Source organism: Astatotilapia calliptera, chromosome 4, assembly GCF_964374335.1.
Source record: "Astatotilapia calliptera chromosome 4, fAstCal68.1, whole genome shotgun sequence".
Taxonomy (NCBI): Eukaryota; Metazoa; Chordata; class Actinopteri; order Cichliformes; family Cichlidae; genus Astatotilapia; species Astatotilapia calliptera.
In genome coordinates this window covers 6,681,262-6,706,469 of record NC_137425.1, presented here as the reverse complement: position 1 = coordinate 6,706,469, position 25,208 = coordinate 6,681,262, and the positions used below count along the sequence as shown (strand labels likewise).

The window sequence follows — 25,208 nt, the reverse complement described above, 5'->3', positions numbered from 1 at the left end:
ACTCAGTGGTAGCAGGTTTGTGAGACCAGCAGCCAGAAGAGCAGGAAGAAAGAAGGAGGAGGGAGAGGATTCAGAGCGAGACAAACAGTGTGGCTGCAGTCAGGAGACACAAACGGAGAGAGAGGAGGAGATACGGAGAGAAGCGAAGGTAAGAAGGCAGCTTCTGTCCACATTGATCTGTTTAACACCTTTCTGTTTTTCAGAGTGAACGTAGGGTATCAGCTGGAAGAAAGGATGCTCTGCTACCCTGTACGAGCTCTCCTTTTCTTCCTCTGTCTGCCAGCTGACGGCACGCTGTATGTCGGGAGAGCAGAGCGCTGTAGCACTGCAGGGTGATGCAGAGAGATGGAGGAGAGAGGAAGAGGAGGGGTGTGGGGGAGGGAGGGATGGGCAGCATTATGCTCTACAGACATGAGGAAGTAAGAATAGAGAGATCAGGTGGAAGAGAAGTGGAAACAGGAAGAGATAGCAGACATCTGCCTCCGTTTTGCTGTGTAGAATTCAGGAAGTGGGTGTAGGGGGATTTAGGAGGGGGGAGCCTTTTGTGTGACAGTGTGCAGGAGCAGGAGTGTGTCAGCTGTCAACATCAGTAGTTTCCCTCCATGTTGGAGATGATATAAGTTTCTGTCTGGCCACACCCTCTGCTTGCTCCTGTGAGATGAGATTAGATGATGGGAGGTTTTTGTGGTTGCGCAGAAGTGATGGTGTGAGCCTGGGAAGTGTGTGTGTGTGTGTGTGTGTGTGTGTGTGTGTGTGTGTGTGTGTGTGTGTGTGTGTGTGTGTGTGTGTGTGTGTGTGTGTGTGTGTGTGTGTGTGAAAAACATTTTGGATGTTGGCCAAAGATGCTTAGTATTGCCTCCCATTACTGTCAGTTCAGTGGATTAGCCGTATGTGAGCGGTGTTCATTCAGCGACAAGCCAAGCCGCTCAATCATGTGCTCACCGAGATGTTGCTCTCAGCTCTATGTGTGTGTAGAGACCAGCACGGATTCTCCAGTGTGTGTGTCTGTGTGTGACTGCCTGTGTCTTTATGTGTGGAATACTGTAGTGGAGCACACACAGCTGCAGCTGTATACAGATCGAGCCTTTAACCCCCGGCATGATTCCTCTTTACAAGTTCCTCACATCCATTTTTTAGTGACATGATACAGAAATAATATACTGTAAAAGCACACTGGACAGACAGAGACCGAATGCTCCTGAAGCAGGGCTGACCCTTGCCATCTGGCAAACTGAAACAGTCTCTGAAAGGCAGCACACTTAGAACAGCTCGACCAAGCATTTGTTGCTTTAGTATCTATACCGAGGCATATTACAGCAAAGTAGACAATGCATTTTCATTAAGCACTGCTATGTTCAAGAGGGGGTTTCTAATGATTCCTACACACAGGCTTCACAGTAAGCACTGCAGCTGGCCTATTTTGTGTTGTAACAGCTTCGGATATACACAGAGAGCAAGGGCATAGTCTCTGTGCACAAAAACAATAACAAGCAGCACCACGATGACTGAATGGAAATATACTGTGACAGGAATCAACAGTCTGAATGATTCCAGATAATACTGTATGAAATATATAATATTTATGATGGCAAATCAGTTCTTTGTTATTGAAAATAATTACCAAAGAGAGTTTTAGCCCTGTTTGTTGGCCTTTAATGGAAATATAATTCTGTCAGTTGCATAATGAGCAGCTTATTTCATATGTGAACAGACTCGTGTGTACCTATAAAACACCTAGTTATGAATTACCTACAAAGAACCTGGAACCTTTGAGAACAAGCAGGATATAAATTTTACATCCATACCTTCCAACTTCTGCTGGAAATCTTTTATCATACATGTCATGAAAATGCACTTTTTTTTCCTGAAAAAGCCATTATTTAAATGTCTAAAAGAAATCATGTTTTTGGAAACTGTAAATTTAGGAGGTAATAGCAATAAATTAAATAATAATTAAATAATTAAAAGAATTAAATTAATTGTTTGCGTCCTTGGAGCAGTGAGAAGTCGTCTTGTTTCCATGTAAAATTAGATTTATTATTTTAAATTGAATATATTTAAAGTAAGACTGATTTGAAACAATTTTCTTACATTTTATATTGAAAAATCTTACAAAACCCTGGATCCTTTAAAGGAAAGAGGAAAGCTCTCCCTCTGTTTGTTGCAGGAGAGCAGTGGCTGCTCTGTAGCTCTCTTAGGGCTAAGATTTTGCTGGATGAGGCGTCACAGAGACTCGAAGCGACCTGATAAAACTCTTGGCAGTGCGCTGAGTACTTTGAGGGCCAGTGACTCTCATGGTGAACCGCCTGATATCATGCCACCCCCGGGGCTCGTGACTGAATGCAGAGGAATAAAAGGCTTGTGGACCAGCTGTGTGGTTCTAACAAAGATAAAAGATGAATCAGGACAGAAGAGAGGAAAAGTGAGAGCAGGATGTGGTGGGAGGAAGATAGAGGATGTCTGAGTATGTTGGTTGTGTGCTCACGCGGGGTGTAACCTGTTTGTTTTCTGTTAATGTGAGTATCACTTTGGATAGAAATCACTGAAATTGCTGTTTAGAATATTTTTGATTTTTAAATGTTTTATTTAAGGCAGGATTATGTTATTAAAGCAGTAATAGGAATGTTTGCATTTTAGCAAAGTCCAGAAGAATACTATATGACGAAAGCTGTTATCTGGTCAGCTGACTTTTGAGCTGTGGCTTCACCACTCCATCGTGTTTATGTGATCTGCAGTTAAGCTCTTAACTAGATTTCAAGAGACATCAAACGTCATTTTTGCTGGAACAAAGTGCAAAAAACGTAATGTCTGAGTCTATTTCTGGATCAGTGACGTTGGGCGATTTGGTGATTGTAGTCCTGCTGATGTTTTGAGCTACAACAACATGAACTCAACTGTGCAGGATTTCAGAATTCAGGGTGTGACAGAAGAGGCTGATATAAATATGCATGTTGACGGTGGATCTTCTGGCGCATTTCATACCAGGCCTCAAGATATCAAAATGAGAAGAAATTTCAGACTAAAATACATCATTTCAATGCACAAGACATCACTGCAGTCTGAGGTTTTGCCCTTAAATCCACATTAAATGTTCACAATGTTGTTTAAAATCTCCACCAAGTTTACACATGTAGCAGGTTTGTTCACTCAGCATCTTCCGGTCTCCTAGGAGTGCTCGCTTAATGGGCTGGGTTTGAGTTGTGTTGTGAATGATACAAACTTTGACCAGAATGCTGAATGTGCAGCATAAACAGTATCTTTGGATTTGCTTTGATTAAAAATGCTTTCTTTTTTAATCAAAGCATTTTTAAAAATGCTTTTTAACCCCCGTGACCTTGAATTTGATAAGTGGAACTTTAAACTTTGTGAATTTGATGCAGTTCGGCTGTAAACGTCTTGACAACACTGACCTTTGAGGTAGCAAAGAGTTAAAAGCAAACAGGTGTTATAAACTAATGCGTAGCATAGTATATGTAGTATGTGTACTAGCTTTTAGCTTTCTGGATTAATCCTAAGCTACTAATACTGTAAGACAGCAAATGATGATTAACTTTAACACACTGGTTCTTTAAAACCAGGTTCTATAAAACTATTGCATATAAATGATAGACATAGCCACCCATGTGTAATCCTCTAGCTTTGAGTTTGGTATTTTGACTGTCAACATATTTTTGGCAAACAAAACCTAAAAAAAAAACTAAACTGCTTTAAAGACAGCTCAATACAGAACATAAAGAAAGGATCTCCATCTGTGTCTGTGTGCCTTTTAGTGCATATCCTTAAACATTAATACAATGTAAATGGAGCGTTATTGATAATCAATCAGCAGACGGTCGCTATGATGGGGTAGATTAACTACTGAAACCAAACCTGTGTTTTTACTGGAGAGCAAACATGTTTAATTCTTTTCAGTTTTTAAAGTGGGATATTTTAAAAATGCAACCCCTGAAGGAACTGAACAGCTATTTGTGGTTTTGGCTTGTGTACACAATTTTTCATCTCTGGAGGTTGCCACTTCAGCAGAGCTAGTATTTAAAAAACAGACTTTGATTAGCATAATTTTAGCAACAATCCATTTTCTAAACCAGTTAGGCAGCTGGGGGTTGTGTGGAGACTGCCACCAAGAGACTGGGTACCCCTGACCAGGTCACCAGTCTACCACACAGGTCTAATGAGGTGACACAGACAGCCACAAGTAATCATATCCACACCTACAGTAAATTTAAATTCAACAATTAGGTAATATGCATGCACAGGAAGGCCTGACTTAATGAAGAAGTTAATGAAGAAAACTAGGAACCTTCTATTTACCATATAATTGCTGACATTAGTGCACATAGTAATAATGTATATTTTGATATCTTAGTGTAAATGTTTTAGCAGGAATACATATGCAGTGATTGTAACAAGAGCAGCAAAGGGAGATGCAATAAAGCACGAGCTTTTGATTGTTTGAAAGCTGCAGTTTCAATCGTCAGTTTAATTATTCAGAAACATATCACTTGGATGCAGTTTTTAGCAAATTAATCTTAAATTCATGAACACATTTTCTTTCGTGCCAAGTCGCTTTTGTTTTTGGATTTTGACATTGTGCGTGTTGGGGATAACAAATGATCTGAACAGATCCTTCTAATTACCAATAAAAGGCAAACATTCATGTAACATGCTGTAAGCTGCTGAAACAGCAAGTTCTAAACTGAGTCAAATATTTGGAAACAAACGTCAAGCTCCAGGATCCTGCACACATAGCAAGTTCTACATACCCGGGATATCTTTCCATTATTTGGAATCACTTACCGCTACACGGTAGATCAAGATACGCAGTCACACTAAGCTGGTCATCAACTTACTTTGCCAACCCAGGGCTTTCTGATCTTAGGTATGAAAGTAACACAGCTGCTTCAGATAAATCTACATGTGAGCGCAAAAACACTATATAGTAGCTAAGTGTTAAAAGAACTGTATAAACGCATGGTTATGCTTTAAAAGTTTTGGTCAGTAAAACAGAAAAAGAACTATTATGTTAATAAAAATTCGGCCTGTTTGATGGCAGGAAGAAAAGCTGGCAAAAATCCTAATTTTGTGAGTAAACAAACTTATCAACATTCCAATTATTATGACAAGGAAAACTCAAGTACGCCATTAAATTCATTCTTAAATTTGCATAAGACAGTTTTGTTTTGTTTTCCTTCCAGCTGGAGCCCAGGTCGTGTTTAACTGAGAGCGAGTAAGAACTAACAATTAATAAATAACACAATTCAAATATAGGCTTAGTTAATGTTCAATTGATATAATAGCTAATAATTAATAATAATCCAGTAACTATCCATGCACAAAGGTCTGAAAGATCTGACACTATTTTCTGAAGTAAGGGGTGATGTCATACTTGGTGATAGCTAATCTCTAGCAATAATAATAGTAATTATAATATAAGTTATCATGGCAGTGTAACCTGGTAAGAGCCCTGAAATTTTCTGGATAAAACAAAATCCTGGTTTGTGGTACAGGCCTCAGATCAAGTATCAATCTTTGTATGCTAATGAACCCAACAATAGTCATCACATATCAGTTTAGTTACATGTTTTGTTTTACAGTGTTTTTAAGGTCACTGTGAAGTTGTTCACAACCTTTTCCAAGTCAATTTAAACAAAAAACAAGCCCCTCTAAAACCCACTGTGTTCCACCATCAGCACTAATAGATGAGCTTGCAGGTGAACGCTGAGTATTTAGCAGCTGCAGAATTAGATATTTCCCAAAGCAGAAACCCCAAATCATCAAAAGAAAAAAAATGCAGTCAGTTTAAAGGAGATTTGTGGATTTTTGGATCTGTATTTTTTAGTTTTTTTTAGTTTTATTATCAGATACTGGAAGTAAAAGTGAAGTAAAATCTCCAGTATGTCTGCGCGTTCAGTTTTGCCTGAGTCAGGCTGCAGAGTAGGAACTTAATTATTGATCCCACTTGCGGGAACTTTTCACTAAAGTAGCTTGGCTGCCTCCATGAGATGTTTGCTACATGGTGTCATGGCCATTATTGCTGTTCTGACTTCTGAAGTGGTCCAAATCACACACAAAAGAAACAAAAAAATCAAAAGGAGACAGTGATAAAAGCTAAAAATGATAAAGACATCTAATCAAATGTGCAGGACTGACCCTGTAATTCTCTACAAGCATCAATACTTAAGCACAGTCTAACCATATATTTAATATAAATGAACTGCTTGCTCATTACAAAGGAGGATATTAAATTTTCATCAAGTAGAAGATAGTTGTGAGGAGATGAGAGGAAACCTTTAAAGCATTCTTTGATGTAAAAATGTATCAGTGAAAACAGTGACCACTAAAGCCAGTCTATCATTCCTAGAAACACAGAACTGGCATTTTGTTTTCTTCCTGTGAGTTAAGAAGTAAAATCTAGCTGACATAGTTAATAACAAAAGGTTGTCTCTTGTGTTGACAGTACAGAAAACAGTGCAGCCCCCTCCCTCTCTGCCTCCCCCACCTCCTGTAATATCATCTCTGTTCATTATTCATGAGCTCGCTGCTGTCTCTGCTGAAGTTAATCAAATTCTGATTGTGAACCATCAAAGGCCTTGAATAGATTTAAAAAATGCTTTAGGAGGAGTGAGACAGAAAGAAGAAGCAAAAGAGGCAAAGATGATCACACTTGCAGAGATTCAAGATCTCTCTGTACATAACAACATAATTCCAATTTCTAGATGCATGGCCCAGGTGCACATGTCAAAATACAGACGGAAACAGAAGATCCGTGTTCAGGTGTGATTTATTTAACTGTAAGAACAGCGCAGATGAAGAGAAACTGAGCCAGCTGCAGCTTGTTGATGTTGCTCTGTCCTAATTCAAGAAGTCTTCACTTGCGTGCTGCATATCAGTGATGATATATTTAGGTTACAGACCCTAAGAATACACTGCTGCTCTGTTAGCACACAGGAATGAATGCTGTTCTATGTCACTGCAGACTCACCTAATGACCACGGGTTGGCCACTGTAGTAATCCACCGCTTTGAATTGAATGCTCATCGCAACGTGCTAACATCCTCACTATGGTCACTGTTGGTGTGACTACCTGGTTTTATATTAGCATATATCCTATAGCATTAGCATTTACATTTTCTAATAGTGCTAAAGACAATTTTAAGTCTTTTTGTTGCAGTTTTGCCACAGTTTGAAGGGTTTAATTGTATTGCTAAGATATTACACTGTAAAATCGAATTAGGTGTGAGTATTGCAATAAATAAATAAACACGCAAGCTTGTTGTATTAGAAAAACTAAAGTACAGTTTACTTTAGATATTTAAGTTACGGTAGTACTTAGAATAACTTTATTATTTTGAGTGACGATACAAAATGAAGTAGTAAAGCTAACACAATAATTTTAAGTTCAGGGAACCTAAAGGAAAGCTTTGGAGTAACTCAGCTTTTGAGTACATGACACAAATTCAAGCCAGTTTAATCACTAGCCCTATATGACAAGCTTGTTAACTTTCCACTGAAAGAATTCTAGTACTCTTTCTATCAATATAAACATTAAATAAAAAATAATGTAAATCTAAAAATACATTTAGAACACTCACCAGGCTCAGTCGATGGCACTAGAACTTTTATTGCCACAAGTACTTCAGCCAAGATTCAAAACTGGATCGATCTAGTGAAGAATAAATAATTATATTTCCATTATTACTGCAGCAAAAACAAAGATATATATATTTAACCAGGAAGACTAATCTGTCTCTGAACACTGAACAAGATCCAGCTCTCTAAAAAACGTTATATCTCACCTCTGCTCTAAGCTCCTTATCCCCTTGTATTTCTAATCTTAGACTTGCTATTCATCACCTGTCCTCTAGTGACTACTGCTGAGGCCCAGTCACTCCACCGCCCAGCCTCCACCTTATGTCAGTTGACCCAAACTGGACTGGATGGATCCTCAGCCTGGATTTTGAAAATCCACCTGCTAATTTTAGCTTACTGCTTTCACCCCACTGGCTACTGTTAAACCTGCCTCTGGAAATCCACTGCTTCACACCTGTTTCTTCCATGTGACTGAGATTATACAGTAAAAAAAAAAAACAGCTAACATGCTGTGCTAACAGTACAGAAGCCAACGTTACTTCTTGGATTTATTTTCACTGACTGGATTTGTGGGTTGTGTATGTTTAGAAAAACACATTGCTTAGGTGTTACTACTTTTAAAGTATGATCATCTTTGATAGGTAGACAGACAGATTGATATATGGATTGATATTAGGGCCTCATACTGTGAGATATAGGCCTACTGTGTAAAGTGTTATTTATGCAAACAGTGAGAAAAAAAACAAAGGAAATATGAAAATTAAACTCTATCTTCTAATTTGCCATTTCCTGACATGACTAAAAGAAGTCCCAGAGTTCATAAATGTCCAACATAACTATGAGAAACAACTGAAAATACTAATACTCTTTGTTAATGTTTTAGCCACAGACTGCGGTTTTGGCTTTGCTGCAGTTTTCTGTTGTTCTGTCATCAGATTACAGTGTGACATGAGTGACTCTGTGGGTTTTTTTTTGTTTTGTTTTTTTCATATTGATCCAGGTTTCCAAGTGAGGAAATATGGAGAATATTGAATCAAGTGACAAAGTTATTGATTGGCTGGGACTGCAATAATGCAGCAGTCTGTGCTGGGCTTACACTAAATAGATCTTTGAGTCACTCACAGGTCTGAATACTGAAGAGTGCTGCCTTCGTTTGTTACTTTAACTTTTCATTTAGCCCTGAGAATCCCAACTAAAGTTGTTGCGCTCATCTGTCTCATTTATGATGGTAAATTCCTCAAGACAAACTGGGATAAGCACTGCTTGTTTTGTTTTTAATTAAAATAAGCCTCAGTTGTTCTGAATTATATTAAAAGACTTGTGACAATAGATGGCTTTTGGTTTTTATATCACTGAAATTATTCCTTCAAGCAAGGAAGGGTGGCTCTTTTTTATGCAGCAAGGAGGACAGATTTACAACAGCATAGTGTACTGTAAATATGTGATAGGCATCCCTTCGAGTCCTCGTATCAGCAGCTTCTTCCTTAGAGGTTTGACACACTGCTTGTTTCACACAGGTTTGTGCCAGAGTATCCCACTCTGCTCGTTTCACACATACCAACACAAGCTCAGACAGCCTAACGAGAGTCGGTGTGATTAATAGTACCAGCAGTGACTGTTTATCTTAGTAGTACTGCCCTATAATGCGAGCAGACGTGCAGATCCACACCTACACATTCACAGATGAGGTAACTACACTGCAAAATGGAAATTGCAACCCCGATTTATTGCTTAAAGTAGAAAAGAGGATGAAGTACAGCTATAATTACCAAACATGGGTTTCTAGGTACGTCAATCCTACATGCTCACACACAAACACACCCTTGCATTAATTTTTTTAGGAAGAAAGAAATTCTTTTTTTTTAATCACTCAATTAAACTTCTCGGAAAGCAACCGCCAGAGTCCAAGTGGAAGTGTGAGGAAATACTACTTATATTTTCTCCCCTCCCAGGTTTCCCCTCCTCACCTCACTGACCCATGAAAGAAGCCATGCCGGTTCTCACAGCAGGAGCGGGTAAGAAAAGCGAGCGCAGATGCTCAACACATACTGTCCATACTGCTCAAGGCTAGCTGTGCCCCATCTGTTCATGCTAATATACATGATGGATTTTCTAATTCATGTCCTGTGCAGGGCTACATGAAACGTTGGCCCTGCTGACCTCTCAGCTGCGGCCAGATGCCAACCACAAAGAGGACATGGTGTTCCTCAAAGATGTCTTCAGTGAGAGGAGTTTGGGATACCTGATGAAGGTGAGGAATTATGATTCTTGTGAGGATGGTTCAAGCTTTACAAATGATAACTTGTAATATAATTATTTGGATAACTAATTTCTAAATTGAAACATCTATTATTTGTTTATGCAGTAAAGGTTTATTTTCTTTTTTTTGGATTACTACCTGACTTCATGGAACAGGAAATTGGTATCTAGTTTCTTTGTGAAACGGTGCAACTACAGTAGCATCATGCCAAAATGCTCCCAATGTCTTTATAGTCTGTCTATAGGTCTACAGATGGCATAATTTTATAAAAACAAAACAAAACTCAAAACAAATCCTAAAATTTGATCATTTTGATGTGCACGATAATAAAAGTGCAGAATTTGGAAATAAAACCAGATCACACAGCTTTCATCGGAGGTCTGCTCTTCATGGAAGTATGCTCCTGACATAAAATAAGCATCTGAAGACATTTGATCTCAATTATATGAGCATTCAGTCTGAATCAAAAGCATATACCAGTTATTTTTTTATTTGGCTTACTTTCGATGTGGTAGGTCATTCTACTTGTAACATATTACAGCGATGGGTAGAATAGTCAGGATTATGTACACTGACTATAGACTGTAGATAAAAGATGGACATAGTTTCCCATAATGCAGTGCATCAAACTGGCTTTTAGCCATTCTTTCTACTGACATACAGAGGGTGACTGTTTTGGTTGTATAAAAGTACTTGGTAAAAGGATCCAACTCACTTGATCTATGATCTCCATAAAGGCTAAAGCAAGGTACACTTTAGGGCAGGGTTGGTGGAACTCCAGGCCTCAAGGGCCAGTGTCCTGCAGGTTTTAGATCTGACCCTGGGTCATCACACCTGAATAAAATGACTAATTCATTACCAGGCCTCTGGAGAACTTCAAGACATGTAATTTAGCTATTTAAATCAGCTGTTGGATCAAGGACATGTCTAAAACCTGTAGGACTTTGGCCCTTGAGGCCTGGAGTTCCCCCACCCCTGCTTTAGGGCATGGATACCTTGGACAAGTTGGTTCAGAACTTGAACCAATCATGGTGGCTGTGTTCATTTGTTGTTGTTTTTTATATCTAGTTGATTTGAGGCCAGCGGATTTATGCTTATGTTTTGTGGCTGTTGGAAAAGAATGGCATGAAGCTGATACATGTTATGGAATATCATATTACTGTACTTCACCTTTTGGCCTAACTATGCAGCACTTTATTAAAATTCTTCCTTCTATACACTGATTGTGTTTTTTCCTAGATTCACGAGAAGCTGAGACAGTATGAGAGACAGAGCCCAACACCTGTCCTCCACAGTGCTTCCTCTCTGGCAGAGGATGTAAGTTCCTCACACAAACACACGCACGCACGCACACACACATACTGTAAATTACTTTTCCACTTGGGCACAGCATTCAGTCACCATGAGTTAGCTCCGACAGAGAAGCAATGTGGGTATGAAAAGTGAATTTTAATGTTCTCAAAGTGCTGAATCATCCCAGTGCTCCTCTAATGAAACTCCATATCCTGCTGCCCTGTTGCTCTCACCAGTTATCAGAAGAGCAAACTGCTGACCCTAGGTGCTTTCCACTTATCTTTCCCACTCTGCATCTCTGAATCTGTCTTCTGTTGTTCTACAATAAACTGTGTGTGTTACTAGTATACACATCCAGAGTTCATGTGTATTGGGATTGGCAGGTGGCAGAGGAGCTACAGAGTGGTTCGATGAGCACAGAGGAGAAGGAGCTGCTGAATTTGCTACTTTCCCCTCATCTTAAGGTAAACACATTTTCAATTAGTGGAGATTTTGTGGCAGTGACACACAAACTCTGATTTCATTCACCTCCTGTTGTGCTGGGTTGTTTCACTTGCACTCATATCAAACTGAAAATTCATTTCTGATGCAGTTCACAAGCTCGGGCAGATGTCAGACTGCTTTGTGTGCTTCCCGACAGCTGAACGTCAGCACTGTAATCTCAGCATGTATGTTTTCTGTCCCATCAGGCTGTTCTGTCAGTGCATGACACTGTAGCTCAGAAGAACTTTGACCCTGTTCTGCCACCGCTGCCGGACGACTTTGAGGACGATCTGGAAGAGGAATCTGTAAAGATTGTCAGGCTGGTAAAGAACAAAGAACCTCTGGTGAGTTGTGACGTAAAGTCGAGAGTGGGAATGAAACTAGAGAGCCTTCAAGAGAAGCAGATGAAACAGGAAAGGATTATGGGACGGAGACCTTTGGCCTCTTCTGCTAATGGAGTTGTTACTTCTTTGTACTCTAGGGAGCCACCATCAGGCGTGACGAAGCCACTGGAGCAGTGATAGTGGCTCGGATAATGAGGGGAGGTGCAGCTGATCGAAGTGGTAAAATGCTGTTCATTTTCTAAAAGCTTGTATATCTTATAACTACTATAACAATATCTGTGGTACCAGCCTATGAGCAAGAGGATGTTATATGATTATCAGGGGAGAAACTAAGAGCATTTTTTAAAGGTTCTCTATTTTTATTTTCAAATAAAGATCTATCACGTTATAAATTTAATCAACAATCAATTCACAAGAAGAAGAATTACTTTTATAAATGATGTCAGTATCTGTCTTTATAAAACCAACAATTGAGTAAAAGTGTACTCTTTGCTGCGTTTCTGTTGTTTTTAATAGTCAGAAAAGGGGAAACTGTCATGAAGAAAAACAGGCCCAGCATGAAACCAAACTGCTGTTGCAGTAATGTAGCGTAGCCTTGACCCAGCATGATGCCTCAAGAGCCTCCTGATTTTTACAGTGGTGTGGCTTCAGTTTTCTTCTTGCAACCAGCGAGAAGGAGATAAATAATTTCATTAAAATAAGCCAAGAAAACTTGATGTTCTAATGAACCCTCTGGTAGAAAGATTGCATCAGGACAAAACATTCAGCACAGTTGTTGGAAAAGCAAAAACCTCTTCATTAGTAAGTCATCGTGTACAACGTGCAGTGGTTACACCAGGAAAATATAAACTACAGAATGAAAGTAAGCAGTGAGTAATCTTTTTTTCTTGCTGTCAAGTGATGAAAAAATGCTCATCAGTATAATATCGTGGGCTCTGTGCTTCTATCCTGAGGGAGAAATATATCGACCCCCCTTCTCTCGTGCTCTTTGGTCGCATTGTTGTGGCTGCAGATAAACAGATCGCAGCCGAGGACAGAAGCTGCTCGTATCTGAGGATCTAACAACAGCGCTGATCTTAAGATACAAATGCTAAACCCCACAGACCCGGGAAGCACACTGAAGTCTCTTTGAACATCATTGATGTTTCTGCCAGCTCATCCAGCATGTACGCTCTTCACAGGTTTGGTGCATGTAGGAGATGAGCTGAGGGAGGTGAACGGGGTCTCTGTGATCCACAAGAGGCCTGATGAGATCAGTCAGTTGTTGGTAAGATGGACAGAAGGACATGTGAATGTTGGAATAACTCCACTAAAAAAACAAATGTCTTTTATCCATTAAAAATAAAGTTCACTGCAAGTTGACAGTTAAGCGTATTATATTTCAGTGTTTGTCTTTAATGTAAGGATGCAGTCATAATCTTCCCATGCTCTTGTTTATTTGTGATCCAGTCCCAGTCCCAGGGCTCCATCACTCTAAAGATAATCCCCGCTATTAAAGAGGAGGACCGGCTGAAGGAGAGCAAGGTGAGATAAAGTATGATGGATGGATGGGTTTCCTCTGATCTGCACTCAGTATTCAGAGTGCGCAAGGGAGAGAAAAAACAAAAAATGAAACACCTTTTATTGTGCTACGATTTACACTGAACAAAAATATAAACGCAACACTTTTGTTTTTGCTCCCATTCCCCATGGGATGGACGTAGAGACCTAAAATTCATTCCAGATACACAATATAACCATCCCTCCCAAACAGTGGTCACAAATCAGTCCAAATGTGTGGTAGTGGGCACATCTGCTATATTGAGATAATCCATCCCACCTCACAGGTGTGCCACATCAGGATGCTGATCTGACATCATGAGTAGTGCACAGGTGTACCTCAGACTGCCCACAACAAAAGGCCACCCTGGAATGTGTAGTTTTGTCTCACAGCAAAATGCCACAGATGCCACAAGCAATGAGGGAGCGTGCAATTGGCATGCTGACAGCAGGAATGTCAACCAGATCTGTCGCCCGTGCATTGAATGTTCATTTCTCAACCATAAGCCGTCTCCACAGGCGTTTCAGAGAATATGGCAGCACATCCAACCGGCCTCACAACCGCAGACCTCGTGTAACCACACCAGCCCAGTACCTCCACATCCAGCAGGTTCACCTCCAAGATCGTCTGAGACCAGCCACCCAGACAGCTGCTGGAACAATTGGTTTGCACAACCAAACAATTTCTGCACAAACTGTCAGAAACCGTCTCAGGGACGCTCAACTGCATGCCCGTCGTCCTCATCGGGGTCTTGACCTGACTCCAGCTCGTCGCCGTAACAGACTTGTGTGGGCAAATGCTCACATTCGATGGCGTCTGGCACGTTGGAGAGGTGTGCGCTTCACGGATGAATCATGGTTCACATTGTTCAGGGCAGATGGCAGCTGAGAATGTCCCAGTTCTTGCATGGCCAGCATACTCACCGGACATGTCACCCATTGAGCATGTTCGGGATGTGCTTGACCGGCGTATACGACAGCGTGTACCAGTTCCCACGAATATCCAACAACCTCGCACAGCCATTGAAGTGGAGTGGACCAACATTCCACAGGCCACAATTGACAATCTGATAGACTCCATGCGACGATGTGTTGCACTGCATGAGGCAAATGGTGGTCACACCAGATACTGACCGGTTCTGGGTCCCCAGACCCCCAATAGCGCAAAGAACTGCACATTCCAGGGTGGCCTTTTGTTGTGGGCAGTCTGAGGTACACCTGTGCACTACTCATGATGTCAGATCAGCATCCTGATGTGGCACACCTGTGAGGTGGGATGGATTATCTCAATATAGCAGATGTGCCCACTACCACACATTTGGACTGATTTGTGACCACTGTTTGGGAGGGATGGTTATATTGTGTATCTGGAATGAATTTTAGGTCTCTACGTCCATCCCATGGGGAATGGGAGCAAAAACAAAAGTGTTGCGTTTATATTTTTGTTCAGTGTACATAATATTCAGTCTTTGTGTGAACTGCTGAAAGTCCAAATCCAAGGAGATTTCAAATGTGGTTTTTGGCATTTAAGCAACGACAGTGTCTGTTTACACTGAATAAAACATGAAAGATGGTAACCCCATTTAATTTCAGCAAATAATATTTATATTATATTTAAATTTTTAAATATAATTGTGGTACAATCACCTTCTCACTTTGCCCTGTGTTTTACATCCAGGACACTCTGCTCAGATAACTCTAAACCCTAAAATATGGTGTTTCCACCACCTTGTGCATTTGACTCCAGGTGTATATGAGAGCCTTGTTTGACTACATCCCCTTGGAAGACAAGGCCACACCCTGCCAGGAGGCGGGACTTCCCTTTAAACGAGGAGACATCATTCAGGTTGTGACGCAGGATGACCCCACTTGGTGGCAGGCCAAGCGTGTGGGAGACAGCAACCTGCGTGCTGGACTCATCCCATCCAAACAGTTTCAGGAGAGGTGAGAACGCTTAGAAGAAGGTCTTATCTTCACAATTAAAATGAGCCTGATGTCACAGAAGCTGAACGGTTCACCCATACACCAACGGATATTTATTTTACCCAGACAATAATCTTTTAAATCCACATTCATGTGTTCCACTTTAAAGGGTCAACTGTGATTAGATAGAGCATCAGATCATTGTGGAATAAATTTAGTTGAAACTCTGACTTGAATAGGCATGCGCTGAAACTCTAAGTGTCAAAATTGCTGTTAAAATGATCTCAGCTGATCTCCAGCCAAACACCGCAGCATCTGGTGGATTAATAACCATAGCTTAAACACTGAGAGAGATATGGTTCAGAACTACCTAAAATTGTTTTTTTTTTTCATGTTTGGGACAAACCGATTAGGGTAAAACTGGATTACATTGATTGTCACTGAACAAAAGTGGCATGAGCTCAGGTCTGCTCATCAGGGATGGATTACTGAATAGGCCCAGATGTCTTTTTGTAGTGATTGTTGCCATTTCTTGCTGGATAGGCTGGATAGTCCAATCACAAAGTAAGCACAAAAAATGTGCAAACTGCTGTCTTATTTGTCTCTGCCCTCATAATAAAGCCATCCATCCATGTGTTGTATATTCCTCTGCCTTTTCAGATTCACGTCTTTTAGTCCTGACAGTCCCCCCTTACTTTTTGCTTACTCTCTTTCTGCCTTTATCGTCTCTGGTTCTTTGTTCCACTGCACACTTTCCCAGGCGACTGGCCTACAGGATGAAAATGGGCACACTCCCGAATCCAAAATCCCCTAAAAAGTCTCTCTGTAAGTTTCTGCTTCCTAGGATTTCAGTGCATCTTTTTATAGTAACAATTTATGACTGACACTATCTCTCACTATCAGCTCTCCATTCTCTACTGTGATTATATTGTTTCACTGGCTTTCATTTTTCTAACCTTTTTTTGGTTATTAATTAGAACTCTCACAGCCATTAGTATCAACTGTACATTCCCTAAATGCTGCAGTGTAGACAGGTTTTGAAAAAAAGATTAGAGTTGGAGGGGAAGAAAGACACTGGGAGGGATCACACATATGAATTAATCTCTTTCATGTTCAGTCCATCTGGCCAGTAAGCAGGCTGCAAATTCAGCTTAACTCAGACTCTGTAACAACAGTCGTCCGGTGGGAAACAAAGCCCTGTTAATATGCTGCGCTTCTCACTTTTCCAGTTGATACTATAGTGGATTCATGTAAACAGCCAGGTGAGTGGATGATGTGAGCGGTGGCTCTTCGTGGCACATAAGCTGCAGGCGATCCGATTAGGCGGGAGCTGCGTGGAGACAACAAGAGCTTAGCAATATGGCAACTAGCCCTGCTATGCTGCACAGCAGCAAACCTGCGAGGTCTCTTCTGTCTCAGCCTCCATCCACACTCCCCCAGCTCTCTTTATTAATTCCACCCAATCCCAGCAGGGGCTTTAACATGCGGGTCCCCCTCCTCGTCTCAGAGTGACGTCAGTTTAAGGCCAATCTCCTAAATTTAGACTAGCTTTCCTCTGTAACAAATTTCCAACGTTCCTAGAGATTATCAGCACAAAATAATTTTTACTTTAACCGTGCTTAACATGTTACTCTGCCCTTCACTGCTGCATCAGATGATCCAGGATGTGATAAAGGTTGGTATATGTGCAGCCACAAACACAGCAAAACAACCAAACACAAACTACAGAGTAATATTGCCGTTTGTGTGCATATTCGTGTGTGTGTGTGTGTGTGTGTGTATGTGTGTGTGTAAAGCTTGCATGTGTGCTACTGGGGTGTGCATTTGGGATTTCTACAGCTTCCAGCTTAATTCCTTCCCTCCTACCATTAGTTACCAGACCAGAATAGAGATTCTTTGTGTGGCTAGTTTGAGTGTGTACGTGTGTGTGTGTGTGTGTTTCTTTTGTATCAGGTAAGGTGCAGGCAGAACAGCATCCCTGGAGACTTTCGTCTAGCAGAGATTGTTGAATAGAACAATACCTCCACCCCTCTCTTGCATCAACCTCACCTCTTATTATCTGTCTTTTGTTTTTCCATATTTGTCTTTACATGAACGTTTCCTGTTCCCCTTTAGTCTATTAAAGAAGCGTAGAAAGCACACATTTTGCTTAGGAATTACAGATGGGTTTGTATAGGCAGTTTGTACACAAGCTGCACATCTTTGGGGACACAGAGCTTGTTTGCGTGTGTGTACACAGAGATCTGTCTAATAGCTGACTCACATACAGATGTAGAGCCATCTCTCTTCTCTCCCTTCTACTTAAATCTCTTTATCAAGCCTTTGTTTAGTGGCTGTTGCCTCTAACAGCACATCTTCATCATCTCTTGGCTGCCCTTCCACTCTCTCCTCCTGCTGTCTGCCTGCCTGCCTGTTGCCCGTTGGGCCCTGCTTCCCCTCTACAGCTACCATGGCCCGCCCACCCCTTTCTTAAACTCTTCCACAACCCTTATTCCTCAACTCTTCCAGGTCTCTTACCCTATGCTTACCCCCCTCTTTTCCCTGCTTGCCTCCCTACAGAGGACTGTGACTGTGAGGGCTATTTCAATGGACAGTACATAGGTGAGAGTGTGCACATCTTTCTCCACCTCCTTCTCCCTATCTGCTCTGTGCCTGCTGCAGCCTGGCTGTGTGCTGGTTCCCTGGGTGCTTTGGGCTGGGGGCCAAAATAACTGCTTGGAAGGTTGTCTCTTCGGGGGCCAGGGTTGAGGGATAAGAGCAAGGGTGAAGGTTTTGAAGGTTCAAAAAAGATGGTTTTCACAGCAGTCCAAGAAATTAGATGAGGGTCAGTGATTCATTTCTGATAGCTGAAGAGACGGTAGATATGCATGTGAGTGAAACACTTAACTGCTACAGTGTAAAGTGAGGAAGGGCAAAGGAAAGTGTAGGGAGTACCGTCTCACACTCACAGCAGGTGTTAGTAACAGAGTTGCCTCTTTGAAGACTCCACTGAATAATTAGTTAGGAGAGAGTTTAGGGATGCATCACTGTGTCAGCTCCTGTGGTGCAGACTGTACAGTTCTACATTATGCAAAACAAGTTATTATTTTGTTAGAAATTTCCTGAAGGAAAAAAGAGAAAACAGCTCGCTACTTGGTGCTGTTTAAAGCACAACTTTCGATTTCAAGCTACTGTGCTTCCACAGCATCTCTTTCAATGTCATGGAAGGACAATTTGAAAAATCCACATTCAGGTGGGGGATTTTTTTGCACATTGTTAATTGGACGTTTATCCATACAATCACTGGTCACTTTGTTAGTGCTATTGCTGGGTTGGACCCCTTTGGCCTTAATTCTTCAGCGGAATAAAAATGAACAAGGAGCTGCAAACATACCAGCAATATTGGTTCATATTAACATGATGGCATCACATCATTGTTGTTCCAGATTTGTTGGCTGCATCTCCATGATGTGAGTCTCTCATTCCATCACATCTAAAAAAGTGCTCTAATGCCTCTGGAACTGGGAACAGTGGAGGCCAGGTCAAGAATCCAGTTTTAGATTATTTCAGCTTTTTGGCATGATATGTTTTGCTGCTGGAAGCAGCCAGAAGATGTGTACACTGTGCGGATAGACGGAGGATATGGTGTTTAAATGATGCTCATTTGGTACTAAATTAGATTTGGGATCCCCTACACCCTTACATTACCAACATCCTCCTTATTTAAGGCCGGATGGCTCCATGGTTTCATGTTTATGCCATATTCTGACCTTAGCATCCTAATGTCAGATGCCAGTTTTACTAAGCCCATGTCACTTCCAGCTTCACCTTCCTGGTCTTAGCTAACAGAAGTGGCACCCAGTGTGGTCTTCTGCTGCTGCAGTCCATCTACTTCAAGGCTAAAAGTGCTGTGCATTCAGATATGCTCTTCTGCATACCTTTGGTTATAACGAGTGGTTATTTGAGCTAATGTTGCTTTTCTATTAGCACAAACCAGTCTGACAATTCTTCTTTAACGTCTTGCATCAACAAGACATTTTGTCCCAGACAACTGCAGCTCACTGGATATTTTCTCTCTGTAAACTCAGGAGATGTTTGTGTGAGAAAATCCCAATAGATCAGCTCTTTCTGGTATACTCAGACCACCTTTAATCCCCGTTCTGGTGCTCGGTTTGAACTTCAGCAGGTCGTCTTGAGCACGTCAACATGCCAAAATGTTTTGACCAATTAGATATTTGGTTTAACGACCAGTTGAAGTAGAGTACCTAACAAAGTGGCCGGTGAGTGTTTTTTGCAAATGTAACACTGACATAACATGAAAAAAAAGTAGTGCAAAAAATAATTGTGTAACTTTTATTTTTTTACTATATCTTTACCTCAGTAGGACTTAAATTCAACAAATGTGCTGGTTTTGTTCTTGCCTTTATTATTACTTTTATCATTATTATTATTATTATTATTCACTAAATACTGAAACTGTTAGAGAAAGATTTTTTTACTTGATATAAGTATAAATGAACTCCTAGCATACTGAGCTGGCTAATGTGTAGCATATAGTTCAATAATACAAATCTATAAAATAATCTAATAGCTAACGACAAAGTAGTTTATAAAATGTTGCTTACTGTATTTAAATGGACAACTAGGCCAAAGGTATGTTGCAATAAGCAATCTTTACTAACGTTACGCTTTGGAAGAGGGCAAAAAAGGAGTCCCCAATTTTCTTCCTGTGCTCTTTAGCCTTCCGCTGACCTTCACTCCCTCACCCTTCTTTAACCCAGCCTGACCCCTCATCTGCTCCCCCATCCTGTGAGCTGCTGTAATAAGTGTGACAACAAGGAGCGATCTAAACACAGCCCTTTCTCACTGTAACACAAAATACTTCAGTAAACAGTATTTGTGCTTCCCGTTAACCTGCTTGGAGCTGTTAAACCCTTCCCATTCTCATCCCTCCCCCCAGTGTTTGGATCCCCTTAAACCTGCCCCTCCCTCCTGCCCTGCATCTAACTAACTGTCCCTGCTGCTCTGGTTGGTGCACTGCTTACCCCTACCCTCAGAATCAACCCCTTCCCCCATCCTCTCCCCACCCACGAGGGCCCTGCTGCGTTGGACGCATTGCACACTCAACCAGGCACGTTTGTTGCTTGTTCACCCTGTGTGGAGGTGTGAGGCTGGGTTGTGTGATGCTCTAACGCCAGTTATAGTCTCTCCTAAGTGTAAAGCAGTGGCGCCCTCCTGTGGCCAGGTGTTTTCCTGGGAATTTTATTCAGGTACAGTGCCCGGCTCATTCCTGCAGGTACACATCACTGACAGGGGAGGATACAGACAGTCCTGATCATGGGAGATCCAGTCTTTTCCTTTTAACGTGGCGTCTCCCAGGGCCAGGTTGTCCTGTCTGTCCTGCCTCAGCACTGTAGCCTTGTTGAAAGCAGCATGCTTTTTCTTAATACATAAAAGCAAAATGGTATTTACATTGGGTCACTAAAATCAGTTTTTAAATGCGAAAATTATCAAAATATGTAATATAACAGACTTTCACCTAATATATTTACTGTCAGCTGCATGTGATCCAATTTTTAGTTTAAGCATGACATCCAATTGGCTTCTACTTACAGTATATCTCACACTATCAAATATTATAATTGATATATTAAATATATTTGATATATAATATATATATATAATATTATATATCAAATATTTAACTATTTGCACTTTCAATAGGATAGATCTATATTCATCCATGTGCACTCTATACAAAGGTTTTTAATGCATGATCTGTGGGTTGGTCTTTAATTTATCCAAAAGGTGTTTGTCCACAACTTTATCAAACTGCTGTGCACTAGTAAATGTTGTCGTACATCTGACCAAAGACCTCTTGTTTTCTGTTTCTTCTTCCTTCCCATCTGTGACCTCACTGTAGCTGGTTTGCGGAGGAGTTTCCGCCTGAGTCGTAAAGACAGGCAGGGATCATCAGGAGAGGGTTCTGATCCTGGAGAACCAGAGTTCCTGACCTATGAGGAGGTGACCCGCTATCAGCAGAGGCCAAATGAAAGGCCCCGCTTGGTGGTTCTGATTGGTAAGACTGAAAAGCACAAAAGGACTCCTTTGATGATTGCGACATCTAGTGGACTACAACTTGTGTTACAACATGCTGTCCTTTTGTTCACATGTATATTCACCATCTGTTTCCGAAAGGTTCTCTTGGAGCAAGAATTAATGAACTCAAACAGAGGGTGATTGCTGAAAACCCACATCGTTATGCAGTAGCTGTACCGCGTGAGTCACTCCACATTTTACACTTGCCTAAATGAATCGCCAAAACTCTAGAAATATCACTAAAGTACTCCTGTGTTCCCACAGATACAACCAGACCCAAGAAGCCGCATGAGAAGGATGGTGTAGAGTACCACTTTGTCACCAAACAGCAGTTTGATGCAGATGTTTTGAACAACAAGTATGTTTCCGTTGAATCCATGTTGAGTCGTGCAAGTTTGGTTTATTGTGTCTTTAAGAAAAGGTTTAATTCTTGCTGCACAGGTTCATAGAGCACGGTGAATACAAGGAGAACCAATACGGCACCAGTATCGAGGCTATCCGCTCTGTGCAGGCCAAGAATAAGATGTGTATAGTAGATGTGCAGCCTGAGGTAAGGGTCACATTACAGAGAACATCCTGTTTAATGTTCATCCAAAGAATCCACTGTCATAACATGTCACAATGAGTTACTTAGTCTGCAGGCAGCAGCACTTTACTGAGTACCTGAGTGGGCAGGGGCAGGCAGTCATGTCAGGCCTGCTCACCAAGCTGTTGACTTTGCTTCTTCCCAGCTCCTTCCTGACCTCTGTTTTCTCTGCTTGATGTAAACCTTCCACTACTCCAGGCTCTAAAGAGGCTACGGACATCGGAGTTCAAGCCTTATGTGATATTCGTCAAGCCTCGTGTTCCTGAGAGCAGACGTCGTCGCAGTGCAGCCACCTCCCCAGGAGGGGGCGAGCATGGCCGCATTACAGTGAGCCATGTTTCTCTAAGCAGTAACAGACGTCCTGTTAAAAGTTTCTTTTTAAATGTAGTTGGGCCTGTCATGCATTCTTTTGCTTAATAGATCAAAAGTATTGCACAATTCTTATCAACTCACAAGCTTTGTAAATACGCAGCAATCTCATTATACAAATGTACTATAGAATATCACTCCTGGAGCATTAAGCCAGTGCAAAACTGATGTGACACAAAAGATAGAAAATGGTCACTAACATCAATATATATTAGCGTATTTTTTCAAAGGACACTATCAATCCACAACATCCACTGTAAAGAAAAGAAAATTCTTTAATTGCCTTTCTTCAACAGGATGAAGACCTCCAGGAGATGCGTCAGTCTGCCATTCAGATTGATCAGCAGTATGGACACCTAGTGGACCGTGTCCTGATCAAGGAGGACTCGGCCAGTGCTTGTGCAGAACTGCGAGGTATTTTGGAGAGGCTGGAGAGAGAGTCCTTCTGGGTGCCTCTCAGCTGGGTGCGGACCTAAGCTTACTAACGCACTCCACAAATCGTTCCAGAAGAACTTCACAGTCTGTTCACCAAACCCTGCACTGGTCCTCTCCCAGAGAGCTGATATTCTTCTCTTCTCTAAAGGCCTGCTGGCCAGCCTTGGAGTCTGCTGAACTTCCTCTACATAGTCCTCTGAATGCTACAGGGCTGGTCAGTCAGCCAAAAATCGAGGCACCAAAGGGAGAGAATGATGTCAGAGGAATACCTCAGTTTTAAAGCAGGTTGGTTATTTAGCCCAAAAGTCACAGTCTTACTTCCTCAAACAATCACTACTTTGTCTTGTCATATTTATTCAGGTTTTGATTTCAATTTATTTAGTTCAAAGACAAGGATGGAAATTGTAGTTTTAAATGTTTGGTACTGCTCTCTTTTTTTAAACAGTCCCATATTTTTTCAACAGGTTCTCCAAAAGATTTCCACAGTTTAGACTGGCCAAAACAAACAAAAAAAAAAACCCCAGCTTAATAATAGATAAAAAAAAATGTATTTGTTAAGCTTGGAAAGAGTTTATAAAGTTAGGAAAAGCAAGGTTTTCATTCATGCAGAAATAAACCTTCAGGAAAATTGGATGTTAAGCAGAAAATATAGATTTACATAGTGGCAACCTTCCAAACAGTTATTTTGGCCCCCTCAGCCTAAAGGTTTACCCTCTTACATTGAGTTATTTTTATAGCCCCTTCTACATTCACTTTTCCTTCATCTTAAGTTGGATAAATGAAATTTGCTGCCCACAAGGCTTCCACAGATAGAAAACAGAGGAAGCCCCGGCAGATAATTAGGTGGATCACAGCTCTACTGTATATGACCTCTTAAGAGCTGGCTGTCTTAAAAAATAATAATGGTAAATGGCCTGTATTTGTATTGCGCCTTACTAGTCCCTAAGGACCCCAAAGCGCTTTACACATTCAGTCATCCACCCATTCACACACACATTCACACACTGGTGATGGCAAGCTACATTGTAGCCACAGCCACCCTGGGGCGCACTGACGGAGGTGAGGCTGCCGAACACTGGTGCCAGTGTTCGGCACTGGTCACCAGTAATGATAATGATGATTTCTTAGAAAGACTGAAAACACGTTTGATTAGATGGGACGTGACTGTGCTGTGTGTCAAGAATGGTTTAAGTTGGTTTGAAATGATTACATTTTAGCAGTTATGTTTAAATGATAGAGTATCTTGTAGTTTATTGTGAGGCTGAAATACAAAAAAATACTTCCCAGCACAGGTGACAATTACAAAGAGACATCCAAGTTAATAACAGGTGGCAGAAATGAATGAATGCTTATCTTTGACAAATGACTCTTTGATGCCTGGCACTTCATAATTAAACTGCAGTTTTAATAAAAGTGATGAATACTGATATCAGCTAATAGACTTTTTCATCTTGAAGAAAATGTGGAGTTTCTCATTAACTGCAGCTGTTCTGGTAATTTATAGCAAACTAGTTACTTTGTTGAAAATATGGGACTCGTTAAAAAAAGCATAGCCCAAATGTTTTACTCCTCAAACTATTGCACTTCTAGCTGAGTGTGTCAGGTTTGGTCTCCCACTCAAAGGATTGCTCAGTCAGTCAGTTTATTGTGACTCCTGTTGGAGTACCTTTTGGTAGCATGTTTCTTAATTTCAAAGCTTTATTCAACTCAATGCCAATTGCAGAATGCTTCCTGTTTATTCCTACTGCTCATGCATCATGTAAAGTATAATCACACAGTGACCAGAACAAAATAAATACACGCAAAGTTAAGTGACTATCATTTGACACTAATGCATTCTTTTCACGCAAACAAAAACAAAACAAAATAATCAAACGGAATGTGAAAAAAGTATTTTCTACAAGAGTTTGTTTTTAAGAAATGCATGAAAAAAACTGATCATTTAACCGCAGTTGTAAATACTGTAAAAGTTACTCCTCTCGTGCCAACGAAAGATCTCGTAGCACTTCAATGCAACCTGTTTACCTTGGATCCCTGGGAACCCACATGAGTTTGTGTGTAAAATGATGTTGTGCACAAAGTCTGTGTGGATGGATGTCAGAGTGTGTTTACATGCACCAATCTGTGATGCTCCTTTACATGCAGAAATGGATTTTGTAGAGTTTTCTTGCAGATATCTGTATTTTTGACTGCAGAAGTGATGAGTACTCATTTGTTTTTTCATTACTGTTGTAATGTTGCGCTGAAAGACACTGTGTCCGGAAAATCTGAATTAGAACAGAACCAGTTTTTTTATTGAGTCAGAAAA

The 25,208-nt window shown here is 40.9% G+C and overlaps 1 protein-coding gene across 3 annotated transcripts; it reads left to right on the top strand.

The window, feature by feature from the left end:
• Positions 1 to 25,208, top strand: mpp3a (MAGUK p55 scaffold protein 3a). Of its 3 annotated transcripts, XM_026164249.2 has the most exons (20): positions 1 to 148; positions 9,543 to 9,605; positions 9,723 to 9,841; positions 11,090 to 11,167; positions 11,527 to 11,607; positions 11,833 to 11,970; positions 12,108 to 12,189; positions 13,152 to 13,237; positions 13,420 to 13,494; positions 15,257 to 15,453; positions 16,193 to 16,257; positions 17,087 to 17,107; positions 17,992 to 18,033; positions 20,616 to 20,681; positions 21,335 to 21,490; positions 21,610 to 21,690; positions 21,775 to 21,868; positions 21,952 to 22,060; positions 22,295 to 22,423; positions 22,762 to 25,208. In XM_026164249.2, exons 2-20 carry the CDS (start codon positions 9,569 to 9,571, stop codon positions 22,939 to 22,941), a joined length of 1,836 nt encoding a protein of 611 aa, XP_026020034.1. In that variant the 5' UTR covers positions 1 to 148; positions 9,543 to 9,568; the 3' UTR covers positions 22,942 to 25,208. The 3 variants fall into 3 exon arrangements, with proteins under 3 accessions (XP_026020034.1, XP_026020035.1, XP_026020036.1); XM_026164250.2 differs by lacking the exon at positions 20,616 to 20,681; XM_026164251.2 differs by lacking the exons at positions 17,992 to 18,033; positions 20,616 to 20,681.